A 20,769-nucleotide genomic window follows, 5' to 3' on the forward strand; every position below is an offset into this window, starting at 1 on the left:
CATCTAAATACTTTGAAGTGTAAAACAGATGGGTAATTCTCAGCCCTTCACTTTTTTCTCTTCACTTTCCTTCCAAGTATTTAATTAAACCTAATAGTGCACGATAAATACACACAGGTGTAAAGGGGAACAAGCAAAATGGAGAAATGCTGGTTTCTTTTGTCATTTGCATCTTATTGCTAATAAAGAGCAATTAAAAACCGAGAATGCAGCTGTTTAAGACTTAAATAAGCAATAAGTGTTCAAAATCTTAGTGAGGGAGATAACTAAAATGAAGCATAAGTGTTTCTAGAGCAATAAGTGATTCTTTTTAAGCAATTGGGTTGGAACAAAAACCTGCAGCCACTGCGGCCCTCCAGGAATGACTTTGCCCACCCCTGTAATAGAGAGATATATATATGTGTGGATATTTGTAAATCAATAGTTAATCTAAAGTTTGTGTTAGTGTGGAGCTGCCATGCTAGGCATTCCTGCATAATAAAAACAAAACAGAAGTAAAACTTCCAACTTTTGTCAGCAAAATATAGTTATGTTTTCGTTCAGATCAAAACAACTGATTTTGTTTTTGCAGATGTTATTTTGAACACTTTAAAAACATAATTGTCCTTAAGGCAGAAAAGCTTACATACAGTACGAACATCTATACTGTTTGCCATACACACATACATACACAAACTGTGTACACCTACTCATTTTGACTTGCAAAGCTCCACAGCTTTTAGCAGACTCTGATATTCCATTGTCAGCAATGCAGCAATACTCCCCATTGTCTGTGTCTTTAACATTAGGAATTATTAACATTTGGCCATTTTCTCTTGCAATGTATCGTCTGTTGAAAGACCTGTTTCAATATAAAAAATATATGCTTTTAAAATTAGCAGAAAGTGCTGTACCAAACTTTAAATTACATTTAAAACAAGGTATGTTTAATACTTTAACCAAACTATAAAATTACTTGTACACTATTCCTTTTTCTACACAGAAACATTAATAAGGAACAATGAATTATACTCAACTTTATTATAATTGTATTCATAACTAAATGTCACTTCACTGAATAATTGTCTTGGAAACATATTGCAGAGAGCAGACTGAGATAATATAAGATAAAATTGAACCAAAATTATGTTAACCAACAAGGTGTTTAAACTATACAATACATCCACATTTGAATGTACTGTATGTATTTCTGATCTTAAAACAAAAATGTGATATATAGTGCTGAAGGGAAGAACATAAATTAAAGGGTTTTACTAGCATTGTTACTCAGATAACTCCTGACACTTTGCACAATTCTAAATATCTATACAGTAGTCAGTTGACTGACTCACTTACTCACTCATCAACAGGGACACTTTGATGTATCAATAGTAAAAAAGATGAATACCCCAAAATCTTAAAAATGTCTTGACAAATTTGATTCAAATTCAGTGATGTTACAGAAAGAAGATTATTATATTGTTAATATTTATTAATGTTATGCTTTCTTATATGCTTGGCCTTCCATGGAGAACATGATTGATGCAAATGTAGGACCCAGCAAAAGTGGCTGATGGGCCACGCGAATAGCATCAGTAACCAAAAGGATCTATGCACAACTGAAGAAGGAGCAGTGCAGTGTCACAGACAGGAGAAAATGGTCAAACAGTGTCAATAGCAGGGTTTAAACCCACAAATTGAGTCTTAAGTCTTAACCACTAAAATTAGCCCTTGGTAAAATAAATAAATAAATAAATATTGTATATAGAAAAGTAGTACTTGCATAGTTCTTTTGATACACCTGATTAACCAGTATCATTACAATGACATCTTTTGTCTTAGAAATTTGCCAGGCGAAGCTGGGTAACACAGGCAATCAGAAGCTGTGCACACAATACATTACTAATTTAAAAACAATTGATAGAAAATGTAATCTAGCCAAAAAATGCGTTCAAACTGACCTGCTCTGTTATTTTATCTCTCATACTTGTGCATCGCTACCTTTACCTTCTTTAGGGGCTTGCTACATGATTTTACCTTAACCTTTGTCATCCTTATGGTGTCCACATTTTGCATATTCTTGGCAGTAAAATAAAGGATTACAGGTGCAAAGGAAAACAAAATTTGTATAAAGAATATTCAAAGCAAATTGGTGACATTATTTTACCTGATTTTATTCAAATAGTTGTCATTTTATTGCTCTTAAAAGGCCATAAATTATACCATTGTTAATATGAAGATAATATAACATGTAAGAGTATATAAAAAATATTCAGCACAGAAAGCCATACAGAACAAATGTAGCATGTCAAGAGGCAGATTTATTATCCTGAATGTGTTTAGGGCTGAGATTAATCTGCCCAGTTTAAGGTCACTGGAGTCAGTGATTATCACAGCAACACTGGATGACAAGCAAGAAACAAATTTGGCAGACAGTGCACCAGTTCTTTTCAGTGCTCAATCATGCAGAGAAGCATAAAAATTGTCCTGTGTGAGATCCAGCAATGGAAACCAATTATTAAAATATCTGTTTAGTTTTAATACAATTATTTGCTAAAGATACTTTGAAATAGGGTGCAGGGTCCAATGTTCACCCTGAGGCTTACATTGGCGATGGAAAAAGTAGATGGATGTTATTTACTTCACAAAGGACTAAATGTATTTTCTTAATTGAAAAGTATTAGAGACATTTCCAGTATTCAGTGTTAAAATAGGTAGTAATACATTAATATCAATAAATCCAGAAATTTAGGCAGAACCTGCAAACCTCATTCAGTTAACCCAGTGAGGAAGGAATGCCAGCTCTGTGCTACCCCTCTCCCTATTTGTTAAAACATCTGTACTAAATTTTAAGCTGATTAATATTAAATGTATAACTATCATTTTTGTTGAATTCTCATCATTTGGTTTACATTGTCATTTTTTTAGGTTCAATGAGCTGCTTCACCCAGGTAGTTGCAGTGGCGCCCTGTAAAAATGTTGTACCAGCATCTTATGAGCATTACAGTTGATTTCAATGGAATCAGCATTTGGCTGAAAACAAAATCTGCTGCATACACAAGTTTTCTAAATCACTCGCTGCTAAAATGCTTAGGTGTGAATAGTTTTATTAAAAACAATACCAAATAACTTTCCAAGTGGTTTAGGAGAGTTTTGTGTCTAGCGCTAAAACACTAGAAAAGTGCTTACGTGTGAATGAGTCCTAAGGATCATGAAGCAGATTGTATTTTTCTTAATTTGTATTAGTTAATTGTCTAGTGGTGTTGTGTGGACATCAATCTGTAGAAAATGCCACAATTATTACAAAAACCCTCAATTATCTAAGTTTGGCACCAGAACCATGATTAACAACAACAACAACAACATTTATTTATATAGCACATTTTCATACAAAAAAGTAGCTCAAAGTGCTTTACATAATGAAGAAAAATAAAAGACAAAATAAGAAATTAAAATAAGACAACATTAGTTAACATAGATTATTTTATGAATTTCCTAAATCCTGCAGGACGTCTGGGTGCTGTAAAGAACATATCTGATGTTTTATTTCTTCTTTACAATTCTTGCCAACGTGCCCCTGTGTGAAATAACAAAAACATAAACCTTTAGATTGTAAAAAGTCAATTCTTTCTTTGTGCTGCAATTCTTTGATTTTACTACATTCTGCAAGAATGTGCTTGTCACTGCAAAATACACAAGGCTTTTTAAATACACAGCTGCTTCAGACTTTCTGACCAAGTTGTATTGAGTCTCACTTACTAATTTTAGTTCGTAAATGGTATTATGTTTTATTAAAGTATTACTATTTATTTTCAAAGTGCTATAAATATGTACAGTATATCATTTACTGCCACAGTTTAATTTACATATTTATTTTTATCAAGAGTTCAAATAAAAATAAAGACCTTAGAACATACTTAAAAAATAATGGCAAATTTGAACATTTCCTACATCAAAATATGGAGTTCTGATACAATTAACAAGATAACCCAGTAGAATTCTGTTACATATGTCTCTGTGAACTTTTTTTAGGAGTATGGAGGAGAAGGAGTTCCCTATGTGGTTGTCGGAGGGAGTGACAGCTCGTGACAAGTGACAAATGTTGAGGCACCAACCTTGCTGCCCCAGTTTATTTCAATGGTTAAAAAAAACAAACACACAAAGGCGCAAGATCAACAAAAATACTGCCTTTCAAGGTCTATTTACTATAGACAAGGTCAGGTCAAGCAGGAGTTCTTTCTCTTCGCTCTCTCAGTCCAAGGACAAGAAGAGGTAGAGTCATTTGTCCCCACTGGGCAGTTCCCTGGTACTTCAGAGGAAAAGTAAGACAACACAGTTAGTAGCAGCATCCCCTTTCAGCCCACAATGGCTTTACATACCTGTGAGGGATGCGGTTGGAGACCCTCTAATGAACATGCATGGCACCTGATTTTATTCTCTCAGGAAAATAAGAAGATAATCTCATTTCACTATTGAGTAATACACTGTTAAAAAGAAAGGTGCCAGAATGGTTATTCAGAGCAATGCCAAAGGGGAACCATTTTTGGTTCAAAAAGACCCATCGACATGAAGGTTCTATAAAGAATGTTTATTTATTTAGATCTGTAACAAGCTCCATACAGTAAATGGCCAATGAATAGATAACAGATTTGTGAAATACCAGTGGGTCCTGATTTTAAAAGACTTTTCCTGCATACAATAAGACTGGCTAATAAAATACCACAGGCCAAGTCCAGGTTTTCTTACTTTGTATGTAGTCTACCATAAAGTATAGAAGTCAGGAAGCTTCTCAAAGCATAAAGAACCAACTTCATATGCTGGGAACCCTTTCCAGAATGAAATGGTGCTTTGTCAAGAAATGGTTCTATGAGAAACCACATAACAAACATATTTAATAACCATACAATGTTATTAAAGAACCATTATCTTTAAGAGTAATGACAAGAGTTATATTACAGCATGTTATATCCATATGATTAGTGATATGTTTTCGTGTTATCATGCACACTGTTCTTAAGGGTTAGGATTTATTTTTTATGACTTAGATCAGGGGTGCCCACACTTTTTTGGCTTGCGAGCTACGTTTAAAATGACCAGGTCAAAATGATCTACCTACATTAAAAATTATATATATATATATATATATATATATATATATATATATATATATATATATATATATATATATATATATATATATATATATATATATATATATATATGTATATATATATATAGAGTATCAGAGGTGGGTAGTAACGAGTTACATTTACTCCATTACATTTACTTGTGTAACTTTTTAAAAAAAATTGTACTTCTAAGAGTAGTTTTACTGCACCCTACTTTTTACTTTTACTTGAGTACATTTGTGAATTAGAAACGCTACTCTTACTCCACTACATTGGGCAACACTCGAATCGTTACTTTTTTTTCATTAGATAAAGTCTGACAGACAATTTTCAATTTGCTCTGTGTAGCTTATGCAGTCAAATTGCTCACACGCCTTCCATTGCGTCTCCAGCTCTGACGCGAGGTTTTGGATGTTGCCCAAATCAAAGCACTGCAGCTTTGAGGACAGATGTTGCATTTTTCATTTGAAAGCATTAACTGAGCTAATCATATATGGCTTTCTCTTTTCCTTGCAGTTGTAAATTAAGCTCATTCAACATGTTGGACAGATCGGAAAAAAAATGGCAAGTCTAGCGGCCATTGATTGTTATTAAGTTGCTTGTATTCTGCATGTTTAATGACAAGGAGAAACTCCTTTTTCTCGTGCCAGGGGTCTTGAAATCTCAGCAGGAATTTCTCCTTAGCCATCTGCCTCAACAAAGGCATCTTTTATCATCTCTCCATCTTGGAAGGACTTCTTATGCTTAATGATCGAGTGACTCACCCGGAATGATGCTTTGGCGTGTCTGCCTTTGCTTTTGAATTCAGCCGAATGAAAAATGACGGCTGTCTGATTAGCTGTGATTTTAGTTCCCCCTCCTTTCTCTTTCTCAGATCGCTTTTTGGAAGGAAGTCAGTTTCGTAGTTTTATGAACAGTTCGAAAGTGCCTTTCCATATTTTCCTTCTTTGGAATAGCAATGATAGATTGACAGATCAGACAAACACACTTCGATTCTGACATTGTGAGAGAAAAAAATCCTCTTCCAATTCCACATCCAGCCCATTACCAACAAATTGTTTTTTAAATCCCTTCTTTAGTCGATATAAATTGGAAGGCTAACTAGATCACTTAGATAGCAGGAGTTTTGCAGTAGCTGGCGCGTTTGATCGTGCATGCGGGATGACCAGTGTTCTAGAAGAAAAGAGATCTCAGACTGGCTGCCCTTTATGTCAATCAAGTGGCAATTTTTTTGAATGCAATGTGATCTACCCGCACTACCTTTCCGATCTACTGGTCGATCGCGATCAACGTATTAGGCACCCCTGACTTAGATTAAATTAATGTTATTTTTAATACACTCTTCATACCCACTGTAAACTTATGTATACATTGGTTTACACTCCAACAGATGCCTACAGTGGTGTGAAAAACTATTTTCCCCCTTCCTGATTTCTTATTCCTTTGCATGTTTGTCACACAAAATGTTTCTGATCATCAAACACATTTAACCATTAGTCAAATATAACACAAGTAAACACAAAATGCAGTTTTTAAATGATGGTTTTATTATTTAGGAGAAAAAATCCAAACCTACATGGCTCTGTGTGAAAAAGTAATTGCCCCTTGTTAAAAATAACCTAACTGTGGTGTATCACACCTGAGTTCAATTTCCGTAGCCACCCCCAGGCCTGATTACTGCCACACCTGTTTCAATCAAGAAATCACTTAAATAGGAGCTGCCTGACACAGAGATGTAGACCAAAAGCACCTCAAAAGCTAGACATCATGCCAAGATCCAAAGAAATTCAGGAACAAATGAGAACAGAAGTAATTGAGATCTATCAGTTTGGTAAAGGTTATTAAGCCATTTCTAAAGCTTTGGGACTCCAGCGAACCACAGTGAGAGCCATTATCCACAAATGGCAAAAACATGGAACAGTGGTGAACCTTCCCAGGAGTGGCCGGCCGACCAAAATTACCCCAAGAGTGCAGAGATGACTCATCCAAGAGGTCACAAAAGACCCCAGGACAACGTCTAAAGAACTGCAGGCCTCACTTGCCTCAATTAAGGTCAGTGTTCACGACTCCACCATAAGAAAGAGACTGGCAAAACGGCCTGCATGGCAGATTTCCAAGACGCAAAACCACTGTTAAGCAAAAAGAACATTAGGGCTCGTCTCAATTTTCCTAAGAAACATCTCAATGATTGCCAAGACTTTTGGGAAAATACCTTGTGGACTGATGAGACAAAAGTTGAACTTTTTGGAAGGCAAATGTCCCGTTACATCTGGTGTAAAAGGAACACAGCATTTCAGAAAAAGAACATCATACCAACAGTAAAATATGGTGGTGGTAGTGTGATGGTCTGGGGTTGTTTTGCTGCTTCAGGACATGGAAGGCTTGCTGTGATAGATGGAACCATGAATTCTACTGTCTACCAAAAAATCCTGAAGGAGAATGTCCTGCCATCTGTTCGTCAACTCAAGCTGAAGCGATCTTGGGTGCTGCAACAGGACAATGACCCAAAACACACCAGCAAATCCACCTCTGAATGGCTGAAGAAAAACAAAATGAAGACTTTGGAGTGGCCTAGTCAAAGTCCTGACCTGAATCCAATTGAGATGCTATGGCATGACCTTAAAAAGGCGGTTCATGCTAGAAAACCCTCAAATAAAGCTGAATTACAACAATTCTGCAAAGATGAGTGGGCCAAAATTCCTCCAGAGCGCTGTAAAAGACTCATTGCAAGTTATCACAAACGCTTGATTGCAGTTATTGCTGCTAAGGGTGGCCCAACCAGTTATTAGGTTCAGGGGGCAATTACTTTTTCACACAGGGCCATGTAGGTTTGTTTTTTTTCTCCCTAAATAATAAAAACCATCATTTAAAAACTGCATTTTGTGTTTATTTGTGTTATATTTGACTAATGGTTAAATGTGTTTGATGATCAGAAACATTTTGTGTGACAAACATGCAAAAGAATAAGAAATCAGGAAGGGGGCAAATAGTTTTTCACACCACTGTATATGATAAGTGGTAGTGTTTATTTTACACAAAGCATATTGGGTGTCTACAAAAACTCATCACCATAGTTATTTCAAAGCAGTAGACTTTACCATAAGTTCACTTTTATCTGTTTTAACTTATTTCATTTTTTCTCAGCATTTGTATCTATTATATCTTATATTATTTTGGTTCACTCATGGCCATGACATATGTTCCTTTGAACAAATGTACAGTAAAGCTGTTTGGTAGCAGAAACATTCTGGACAGATGTATCTGATTGTATACTGTAATTAAAGTCTTGTCGCATTACACAACCTTTCCTGGAAAACTCATAGATTTTTAGTCATAGATTTCATTGAGAATCTTAGCGAGTTAGAGGTAGTTGTGGCATGCTTTATTGAAAACCAGTCATGCAGTTCCACTTCCATCAAGTTTGATTGTGTCTTAAGTTGTACTAGTGGGCTTGAATGTGTATGAGAGATGACAACCAAATGAACAGTCATCTGGAAGTACAGTAAATCCCATACAATGATACCACAAAGAAATGGAGAAAATGGGTGTCCTGGACCATGCAAACAGAAGAGAGGCTTATTTGTCCAATGTTTTTCATACAATGACAGAATGGAAAAATGAAAAAGAAAGGACAGAGATCACAGCTGAACTTGTCTTGCCTGGAAAGCATTCATACAGGCACCGGCATAGTCAGGCAGCATGTTAATTAGCTATCCGAATGTGGCAAGCTCATATACTATGGAAATTTGAAACTATGAAGAAAACTTGTGAGACAGTCATGTCTTCCCCTGTGATTCCTACTTGAATAATCTGATATCTTCAAGGGGACAAGATTCAACAACTGCAGTCGTTAAGTTTAATATGCTGTCTGACTAGAAGTTTTGTAATGTGCTGTTGGCCTAAGATCATCATTGAAGAGACAGCTGAAAAGCAAAGATGTGAGAGAGTTACACTTGCATTTCAGCAGTAAACTCCAAACAAGCTAATGGTTTAGTTTTCAACTTCAAAGGGTTCTTTATGTCTGAGGTCTCTTTTTGGATTCCAAACATAATGTATATTTTTCTAAGTCTTGAATGTAATCCCAGGATCCCATCATTTATATAATAGCCACCCTTCCCTTTCACCTGTCACTATTTATTTCTTAACTTCTTTTAATATTTTTCAGTCTCATGTCTTTTCCAGCTTCTGAATTAGTGTACCTACCCTATCTCAATTAACAGTTCCTTGTAAATTTCACCAACTAGAGTAGCTCATTAGTTGTATGCTCACTTTTCTGATTTATATTAATGATATTAATTCTGGTACAGTTAGTAAACTTGACAAATTCATAGATGACACTAAAATTGGAGGGATGACAGACAATTTGAAGGCAGCAAAAAGAATTAAAAAGACACAAACACCGGGAAAATGCAGTTAAAATGTAGAAAAGGTCAAAGTGCTATACATGAGCAAAAGGAACAACAATTATAAATACAAGATGGGAGACAGTGTCATACAGGAAGCAACCTCTGAAAAGGATTTAGTACATTTAGTAGATACAGTGATTCATATCTTCAAACATATCTTCCTCTTCAAAGGAGTGCGCATTACGAGCAGAGAATGTCAGAGTCAGAGACAGAGAGAGACAGAGAGAGAGAGAGAGAGAGAGAAAAGCAAACAATCAAAAATCAATAGGGCTGTTCAGGCATTTAAGTATGCGAAGCACTGCCCGACAAAGCAGCCACAAGAGAGGGAAAAATGTGAAGGTAGTCTTTCAGCATTTTTTAGAGGAGCATCCGTATCCTCTAGGCCAGTGTGCGAACAGCCCCTCTGCTCACACCCCCTCCATCAAGAGCAGAGAATGTCAGAGAGAGAGGGAAAAGCAAACAATCAAAAATCAATAGGTGCTATTTGGGAAGCATATCGTATATCATTGAGGAGTTTTAATTAATACATAATACAGTACATGCTCTGATTGGGTAGCTTCTAAGCCATCCGCCAATAGCGTCCCTTGTATGAAATCAAACCAACTGAGGAAGCATGTACCATAAATTAAAAGACCCATTGTCCACAGAAATCCGTGAACCAGCGAAAAATCCGTGATATATATTTAGATATGCTTACATATAAAATCCGCAATGGACTGAAGCAGCGAAAGTCGTAGCGCAATATAGCGAGGGATCACTGTATACATTAATGCAACATTTTCATCAACTAATCAATGCATAGAAGCAATTTAAAAGGCAACAATGTTAGGTTATATCATAAAATCAGTTGAATTTAAGTCAAGGGACGTCATGTTCAAGCCACATAATGCACTCATAAGACCACATCTGAAGTATTGTGTGCAATTCTTGTCACCAGGGTACAAGAAAGACATAGCAATGCTTGATGTTGTTCAGAGGAAAGCAACCAAGTGCTTCCCAGGACTTAAGGACATGTCATACTCTAACAGACTCAGAGAATTAAACCTGTTTAGACTCGAGCAGAGGAGAATGTGTGGCGACCTAGTCCAGGTATTCAAAATCCTGAAATGCATTTATAAAGTAGATCCAACAACATTCTTCACGTATTTGAGGACATCAGTGGAAATTAAGGGAAGTGCATTTAAAACTGAAGCCAGGAAGCACTTCTTTACACAAAGAGTTGTGGGACTCTGGAACAAATTACTAAGACATTTAGATGAAAAACAAACCTTGACAACCTATAAGAAAAATTTGGATGAGATATCGGAACAGCTTAGCTATTAATTAAACATACAGGCTTGATGGACTGAATGGTCTCCTCTCGTTTGTCAAATTTCTTATGTTTCTTATGTACCCTGTTTACCTTTCCCTATCAGTGGTTTACCATTTCTCGCCAATGCAATCCTGAGAGGTCTGTTGTGTTTTTCTTATCTACAGTTTTTAGCTATAGTTTCCATGCACATATAATCTAGATCAGAAATATACATATATCAAGTTAGTGTTTCTAATCATGCATTACTTTTTTATATGCATTTTCTACAATTTAATAGTAGAAATCACTAATAAAAATGTAATGATGTGAGCAAACCTACATTTACTCATTAGGTCACATACATAATGACCTATTTAAACTTATATTGATTTATTTGATAGTTTATTATTTTTCTGCTTTTATTGCTCTGTTATTTTAAAAGTGCAATCATAAATCATCAGAGAGGAAAAACAGGGAGAGATTTTTACAAGTACAAATACATTTTTCAAATTTCTAGCAGTTAAATGCCATGACTGGAAGTCAAAATAATTTTCTGTTTTCTACTCTTGACCAAAAGTAATAAAAATACAGTACAAGATAAATTTACTTTATTTTTTACATTAAAAAATACTTGACATAATTTGTGAGTTGAATAAACTCCATTTCCCCCTGAATTGTGACATGCCCTTCTCTTGGGTTTCTTTTGGCTATAACTCTCAAAAGTCTCATTATAATAAATATAATATAAATATATAATAAATATACAATGTATTTTCAGCTATTTTAATTACTGCAGTGCATAATAACCTCTTTCTCACTAGCTGTGGCTGGGACAGTAGATGTCAAAAACAGCAGCTCATATGAGATGATTATTGTTTTAAATCCCAGATGGATTATTACAAAAATTTCAAATCCAAATAATTGTTCATTTAAAATATCAGGTTTTTCACAATGTAATCTGGAGTGTGACTAAATATTATATAATAAAGATTAAAAAATACATAAATGTAGGCACTATCAAGTCAAGGAAAGAAACGTACAGTTACAACAGATACTTCTGTGAAGGAGAAAGAGAAAGAGAGGGAAAGAGATAACAATGGCACAGAAAGGTTCCTTAATGGCACAACATACCAGCACAGCAGAGAGATGTAAATTGAGAGAAAGAGAGGAGGAGCATGAGAGAGAGAGAGAGAGAGAGAGAGCGAGTGCAAATACATATCTCCAAATTATTGGTGGGGACTTAACATAGCAATGCCTGACCTTTTAGCTAAACACAGAGCAAGAGAATGAGACTTGGCAAGAAGCCAAAAGAAATCCAAGCTTTTAGGTGGTAACATATGGTCCCTAGCTAGAGAAGATGGGGCTGTATTACCCATTTAAGAATGAAGGTAAGGGAGGGTGGGGGGTGGAGATTAGCAGTAGATTAATACTTTCTCTACCAGCATTAAGAGAAAGTACATAGTTCCTGACTGGGAATGTACTTCTTTAAGATCCATCCTTTACATTTTTAATTTAAGGACAATAGGGAATGCTTCAGTGGCAGCCATATCCTGATGTCCCAGTAGCCAAAGGGAACTGCCCTGTCGTTCAACAAGTAATCTTGGATTGGTGGCACAAAATTGATTTCCTTAAGAGCGACACATTGCATAGGAGTTAAGGAGAAGGTTGGTGGAAGAAGATAGTTCAGAGTTGTGTGAGAGAGACACACAAATAGATGGACGTATAGGAAGAATAATGCTTTAGGCTTTGAGACTAGTGGGTTAGCTACCTCACCAGATAATTACCTGAGGAGCAGCTAGGGCTTTGCATCTTTTGCCACTGTCTTAGGACTTTGTATTCTCGCTCGGTAGTACATTTTACATTACATATTTTTGGTTTCCTTCCATAAAACTTGAACAGGAGGATAACATCCATACACTAAACTACTAGTCTTGTATAAATCCACTGAAAGGGACAACAAACATTTGCTTTCCATTTCATGAAAAATATTTTTTTCTGTACAGTGTAATGTTTCTGAACTACATTTAGCAGCTAAGTTCACCACATACATACCCCCAAATAAAGGACATAATAATAATAATACTGAATCTTTGGTTTAATTTAATGTTTTTCAACCAGTGTGCCACGGCACAGTGGTGTGTCATGAGAGTTGCCCAAGTGTGCCATAAAAATTATTTTTAATAAATATTATAATAATAATTTAATAATTGTTAAAATGCTCATCTGTGGGCAAAGTATATGGCATTAACACCAATGTTTCATAGTCCATATAAACTCTTATTTTTAAAATGACATTATGTTAACACAAAGTAATTTGTTGCAAAGGGTATTGAATCATATTAGATGTTCGCTAGCTAAGTATACAATAGTTAATGCTTTCAGATGTGTTCTTGTATATTCTTTTAAACCCTGTTATGTATACCATTAAGTAAAACTCCAGGCAAAAGAACTACAATCCATTGAACTCTTTCATCCTTTTTTTGTTGATCATCTTTTTCTTTTAGTCTGTTAACTACAATGGTTTTGTGTATACATGCAAAGGTCAATGAGTAAGTTAGTTGGGAAACAGAGTTATTTTAAAAACAAAACTGTGGAGAAGCTTATTCTGAAAATATACAGTTACACTTAAATTAGGTAAAGATGGCATCATGCATGTGCATCAGGGGAATCATCTTCCTGGCTCTATTAAGAGAAGCCATTTTATGTTGGGGGAAATTTTTAGTTGTGGTTGTTGTTGCTAAAGGTGTGATAAAAAAGGACTAAACCTAATTTTTTTATCTGGTTCATAGGGGTGTTTGGATAACTTTGTTCCTTGAATAAAGAAAGCAATGATATAAAATTGTATACAGTCTGGTACTCTTTCTCTATTATTGCATTTTGTCTAAAGGTCAGAGGCAGTTCATTGAAAAAATTATGCATTGGTCTTGGAAAGGGGAAAATAAATCTGTACATGCATGTATGCGCCTCTTGATTTTGGGTAATGGGTTGATTGCTAAAAACCACCAATCTTGAAACTGAACTCTCTATTAGAGTGCTTTTATGTCTAGTGTACTAGAACCAGCAGGTAACCTTGTCTTGAATCATCATAAATTAATAATTACATTCTTTAAAACTTATATTTTTATTAACTTGTCGTAATAGTTGCCTAGACTCTCATCTATTTCTGATTGGGAAACTTTGTGTCTATGTTTTCAACTTATATGCGTGCCATTCACACATGTAATGTCAGTACATGACTCTAGCATTACATTAGTGTGAGCATAATATAATTGTGTCCTCTGACTGGCTGACTTCCAATGCATGATAGAACTGTTCCTTGCACCAGGTTTCTGGAATTATTATTGGAATTGCTAAAGAATGCATAGATGTAGTCTATTTTCCGATTTTATTTCTACTTTTTATAATTACTTTTATGCATAGTAATAACATTACACTGCCCTTGCATAGTCTTCTTGATGCATTTTATATCTAATTCTATTATCTCAGCCTTTTGGAGACATTAGAGCAGTGATTTGAATTATTGAACAAGCATTTAATCCATTTCACATTGTCTTTTTATTTATTTTTTTCTCTGGGTAGAAATTACAGTAAATAACTTTATTCTGACATTAGCAACTACAAATACTGTAGAAGATCATGTAAGTAGAGTATGTAGCAATGTGTTATAAATTTGAAATAGACAACAGAATAATTTACGAAAAACCAGCATAATCAGTAAATGATATTATAAAATGTTACTAAAAATACGTCCAACAAAAAGCATCACTTCTCTACATATAATTTCAACAAACAATTATTTTTTCTAAACACTGATGTGAGTTTTTAAGAAATTGAACTTTTATTGTAAGGGAGAATTGAGTCTCATGAACCAGATATAAATAAAGACAATAAATTGTTTAGAAGTTAGCCCTGTGAACAGTTGGATTAGAACTAAGTTGATTAAGTGTTTATTTATTTTGGTACACAAAGTGACAAAGGTAGATGAGCAGCTGCAAAGCACTGATGCAACTTAAACTTAGAATACATTTACAGTAAGTTGATGCAAATTTATTTTCTTCACTTTGCACACAAGCCAACTGCCCTCATTTTAAACATTGGCTATTCGTGATGACAGCTTTATAAACTAACATAAATGTTGCATGGATGACAGAAACCCAATGTAAATGTTCAAGGTGAAGTTTAAAGCGGCCAGTGTGTCTGGTCTAAATCAGGAACCTAGCAGTTGCATTTTTAAATTATTGGCTGTTTATATTTTGTAAAGGAAGACTATTGAAGAAAAACTTGGAATATGAAATTTGGTGTGAAAAAGGATTTGAAGACTCCACATTAAGAGGTAGTTTTGTAGATGTAAGAATGAAGTTCACACTGTAGCTCAGAATTAACATTATGTATAGCACTAAAGCTAGTCACAAAAAAGCAGAGTGATTGATACCTTTCAAGAAACAAGACCCTCTTGTTAGTATTTGGTAAAAGGAGGTTTACATTCATCCAAACACTGATGTCTTTCAGGCATGCAGTTAGCTTCTGTACTGCTGCCATGTATCCAGGAGTAATTTTTATGTGGAGGTTGTGTCATCGACATAAAAACTGAAAATAGGGCAATGTTAAGAAACCTGGACATGCCAAAGTAAACCAGTGTGAACTTCTTTACATAAACGAGCAAATTGCTGGTAGCTTTGTTTAATTAAATATAAATTAAGTTTAATACTACTACTCACTACTTGGCTGTCAGAGGTTAGTACAAAGACTGGAACTGTAACCCTAGATTAATCAGGATTTGACTGACCGGGTGAACTTTTGCGTTTGGGCAAAAGCACAAATAGTAATCATAACAGCATTACTGTAAACATGCAATTTTGAAAAAAGTTATGCTTAATTATGTCTGTATCCGAAAAGCCTTAGCTTTATCATATTATTTAACAGGTTGACCCATTCATAATGGCACCACAGCAATTGAAAAATTCTTTCAATATAAAATATAATGGATCTTCAAATTGTGCAAACAATAAACAAAATACATTTCCAAAACTAGATTAGAAGATTATTAAAAACAGAAAAGAGCTGTTTCTATGATAAGCTGACATTAATATCCAGACTGACAATGTTCAAAATGATGAACTACAGACTTATTTTGTAAAACAAATTACAAGATTTGAATAGCAACAGCAGATTACAGAATGGATCAAACGTTGGCAAGAGCTGATAGTATATGTTGTATTTTTCAACAGAGTAAATCTATGGCTAATGACAGAAGGACAAATCTTGTGAATAGGATACAAGAAGAGGTGTAATGAAAAAAGCAAAGTCAACACAACAGCACCTAAATAGATTAGGTTCAATAGAATAAAAAACATACAGTAGGCATGACATAATGGAGAAGATCAGATACATTAGGTAGACACACTGGAGCAAAGTCTGGGAGAGATGGGGATGGTGAATAGAAAGTGAATACAGATGTGGCAGGTCTATAGGAGGATGGGTATTACTTTAAGCAAAATAATAGAAGGTGATATTCCAGAGTGCACAATCATGTTGTTTCTGTAATCTTCAGCAAAACAATAGGAAATTTTTGCCTTTTACTGATTACCATGGTAGAACATTAGCTGGCTGTAGTAATTAAGGATATTATTATATATTAACTTTACTTACTGGACTGGAAAATTATTGCGGGTCCAAGTGATTTCTGCAAGAGGTTGTGAATTTACCTCACAAACAAATGTAGCATTTTGCTCCATTACTACATCCACTGTTTCCAGGGGAGTGATGATCCGTGGAGCTAAGAAAAGAAAACAAAAATTAAAAACTTCAGATACTTTATTAAATATTCTTATTCAAATGTAATTAATAAATGCCTACAGTGTATTGTTTATACAAATATAGACTACATATATTGAAGGTCAATACCACAGAGTAAATATGTTAAACAATGAGAAGCATTAGCTACACTGGCAATGAGCTCCAGCTTAACCTTTAACAACTCTGTAGTCTCATCATTTGTTAAAAGGAAGCTGTTCAGCAGAAAGCAAGCTGTTTTCCCTTAAAACTTCCATAAAGGAAGGGCTTGATCAAAAATATCACTTTAGGGTGATGACATGGTACCCAATATCTTGGATCAAAACTCATTAATACCATTTGTACAAAATCTGCTCAGTGAATTTCATAACATTTAATATCTTTTTAAAGCCCATACATCATTTTAAGAGCATCCCTCTTTCTCTGTCTCTCTTTATATATATATATATATATATATATATATATATATATTGTGAACGCTGGCCCCGGCACAGACAGACGGACATCGTTGTTTCACCACACACCATTTATTATATACAATATTTACAAAGTTTTTCCTCATTGCACCCCAGTGCCTTCTCGCACCGATCTCCCCAAGTCCAGGCCCACAGTCTTTTGTGCCTTCCTGGCGCCTCCGTCCTCTCTCTCCAGTTCCGTCTGTCTCCTCCCGACTTCCACCACCTGACTGGAGGGAGGCGCCCCTAAATAATGCGGATGAGCCCCAGGTGCTTCCGCCATCTGTTCCTTGGCCACGCCCCAGCGTGGGAAGTGTCGGCTGCCTTCCTGGCAGCTCTCCGGCGCCACACAAAGTCTTCCCCGGCACTTCCTGGTGTGGCGGAAGTGCGGGCTCCCGGGATAATTAGGCACCGGGGCGCCGCCTGGCGGTGGCCACGGTTCCCTACAGGGCTGGGCTTCAAAGCCCTGTACCCGAGGCCTTGCCTAACCAGGACGGACGCCCCACTCTGTCTGGAGGAGGCACTCGCCCTCCTCCGGTCCTCCAAGCGCCCGGCCGGGCTCCTGCCCGACCGGCAACCGCGACGGGATAAACCGGCATCGGGCGCCGCCTGGCGGTGACCACGGGCCCTACAGGGAAGGGCTTCCATGCCCTCAACCCGTGGCCCCCAACAGAACCAGGACGGACGCCCCCTCGCGGTGTGGAGGAGGCACAAGCCCTCCTCTCGTCCTCCAAAGCGTCCGGCGGGCTCCAGCTCCGGCGGCGACTGCATGGGATCAACGGCATCGGGCGCGCCTGGCGGCAACCACGGCCCTACAGGGTAGGGCTTCCATGCCCTCGACCCGTGGCTCCCAATAGAACCAGGACGGGAAGCCCCCTCGCGGGCTGGAGGAGGCACAAGCCCTCCTCATGTCCTCCTGGGCCCCGCGGGCTCCAGCCCGGCCGGGGCCACAGTGCCCACCGCTAGCGAGGACACGCGTGGGTCAAGCGGCACAACCTGAAAGGGCAGCACGTCCCCAGCGAGGGTCCTACTATGTCCCCAGGGTCCAACACGGCACCCTGGGACATCTGTCTTCGGCACCCTCGCCGCGCAAACGTCCCCTGTGGTCTGCGCGCTCTCGCCCGCTGTTCCCCCAGCGGGTCACTGTAAACCTCCCGGCGTGGAGCACTCCAGCGAGCGCCCGTTCCAGGCGGGCAGGTCCCCGTCGACGTCGGCCTCAGCGCTCGTCGGGGCTTCGGGCCTGTAAAATAAAGGAAAAGAGGGCCAGAAGCACAGCCAGGACACTCATCGGCGCCCGTCGGTCTCCGTATCGACCGTGCTCCTGCCCCCCTCCGACAGCCCCAACTTGCCTGCGAAGTCCCCCGCCGCAGGTTCCAGGCCCGTCCGCTCGTCGGCCTCGGCACCGCTCTCGCAGGCAGTTCGCCCATCCGCCCAGGGGATCTCCTCTGCCCGCACAGAGGACGGCCCTTCTCGGACGCGCACCCAGCGCGCGTCCTCTCCTATCGGAGGAACCGGCATTCACCCGCCGGTTCCTCCTTCTTTTCTTGGACGCTGGCGGTCTGGGTCTGAGCACAGCAAAGCTCAAATCCAGCCCGTCTGCGTCCAGGCAGAGCGACAGGAGACAGCTGCAGGCTTGGGCGCAGGGCGCTAGGACCCAGGGCACTCAGCAGCCCGATCCTACCAGCCCCTGCATATTCAAGCTCCTCGCCGCGCTAGCTGTCTGCGCCGCCCGCATCGCTGTTGGGAAGTTGCCTACCGGAGCCTTCGTCCGTAATCGGTCACGCCATGTTCGGCGAACCCCACACTTGCTCTACGGAACGGCAACACTCACCACTCCCGCCGTGTTCTGCCTGCCTCGGTTCCAGCGCGCGCCCGATCCTCCGTCTCACTCGGTGGCTTTCTCGACGCGACCGCCATCTCCATCAGCTGCTCACACTGAGGCGAGAACACGTAGCAGTTCCTCTAAAGCGGCTTGGCGGGCGAAGGGACTCCTCCGACACACGCCGAGCCGCTGGTGGAGAGAGAGACAGACGTCGGTGGGCTTACCTGTTCATCAGCTCCACGCGCGCCTGCCTCCTCTGGGCCACTCCCTCTGGCCCAATCGGGTTCTTCTCTGACACGAGACTGGCATTCCTTGGGCCCGCCTCTATCCAATCATCGGCGGGCACACAAGACACACCGGCCAATCCCGTGCCTGTCAGCGGGCGGGACCTCCGGCCCGCGGCCATCTTGTCTCCCCGTTCTGGCTGCGAAGCGTGCCTCTTCGCCGCACCGCAGCTGCGGCCGACAGCGGCCTCCTCAGCGGCCGTCGCCGCTGCCGACAGCCCGTGGCCCGGCGTGCTCCTGCCACAGACGGATCCGGTTCGTCCCTCCCTGCGGAGAACAAGGTACATCCAACCCCGCAGGGCAGGGTACTCACCTCCCGAATCCCGTCGTGCCGAGGCCCCTGCCTCGGTTTGGCCTTCAGCGAAGCAACGCCGGCCTGGCTGTCCGTCTCAACAGCGCGTCTCTCGGAGCCCGCTGCGCTCCAGCGAGGCCCGCTCCTCCTCCGCACCCGGGGATGGCCTCTCTTCAGTCCGGCGCGGTTTCGGGGTAACGCGCTCAGCGGTGCGTGGGGGCGCTCCGCGGCCAGTGTGTGGGGTCCGCTGCTGCGCCGGGCCGTTCACAGAAATATTTTGTTTGAACACAGGTCCCCGCCTTGTCCCAGGCGGAGCATCCTGCCGACTACGCCACTGTGAACGCTGGCCCCGGCACAGACAGACGGACATCGTTGTTTCACCACACACCATTTATTATATACAATATTTACAAAGTTTTTCCTCACGTGCACCCCCAGTGCCTTCTCGCACCGATCTCCCCAAGTCCAGGCCCACAGTCTTTTGTGCCTTCCTGGCCGCCTCCCGTCCTCTCTCCAGTTCCGTCTGTCTCCTCCCGACTTCCACCACCTGACTGGAGGGAGGCGGCCCCTTAAATAATGCCCCGGAAGAGCCCCAGGTGCTTCCGCCATCTGTTCCTTGCCACGCCCAGCGTGGCGGAAGTGTCGGCTGCCTTCCTGGCAGCTCTCCGGGCGCCACACAAAGTCTTCCCCCCGGCACTTCCTGGTGTGGCGGAAGTGCCGGGCTCCCGGGATAATTAGGCACCGGGGCGCCGCCTGGCGGTGGCCACGGGTCCCTACAGGGCTGGGCTTCAAAGCCCTGTACCCGAGGCCCCTTGCCTAACCAGGACGGACGCCCCACTCTGTCTGGAGGAGGCACTGCGCCCTCCTCCGGTCCTCCAGAGCGCCCCGGCCGGGCTCCTGCCCCGACCGGCAACCGCACGGGATAAACCGGCATCGGGGCGCCGCCTGGCGGTGACCACGGGCCCCTACAGGGAAGGGCTTCCATGCCCTCAACCCGTGGCCCCAACAGAACCAGGGACGGGCGCCCTGGCGGTGTGGAGGAGGCACAAGCCCTCCTCTCGTCCTCCAAAGCGCCCGGCGGGCTCCAGCTCCGCCGGCGACTGCATGGGATCAACCGGCATCGGGCGCCGCCTGGCGGCAACCACGGGCCTACAGGGTAGGGCTTCCATGCCCTCGACCCGTGGCTCCCAATAGAACCAGGACGGACGCCCTCGCGGTGTGGAGGAGGCCAAGCCCTCCTCTCGCCCTCCAAAGCGCCCCGGCGGGCTCCAGCTCCGGCCGGCGACTGCATGGGATCAACCGGCATCGGGCGCCGCCT

At 40.5% G+C, this 20,769-nt stretch overlaps 1 protein-coding gene across 1 annotated transcript in view; it reads right to left on the reverse strand.

The window, feature by feature from the left end:
* musk (muscle, skeletal, receptor tyrosine kinase) overlaps positions 1-20,769 on the reverse strand; it is a 131,540-nt gene that overhangs the window by 75,977 nt on the left and 34,794 nt on the right. Inside the window, exons 2-3 of the mRNA XM_039750830.1 lie at positions 16,455-16,581; positions 690-841 (exon numbers count right to left, since the gene is read on the reverse strand). Of these exons, the coding sequence (XP_039606764.1) occupies positions 690-841; positions 16,455-16,581 (279 nt within the window). The remainder of the gene's footprint in view (positions 1-689; positions 842-16,454; positions 16,582-20,769) is intronic.

Source organism: Polypterus senegalus, chromosome 4 (assembly GCF_016835505.1).
Source record: "Polypterus senegalus isolate Bchr_013 chromosome 4, ASM1683550v1, whole genome shotgun sequence".
NCBI classification, from domain to species: Eukaryota; Metazoa; Chordata; class Cladistia; order Polypteriformes; family Polypteridae; genus Polypterus; species Polypterus senegalus.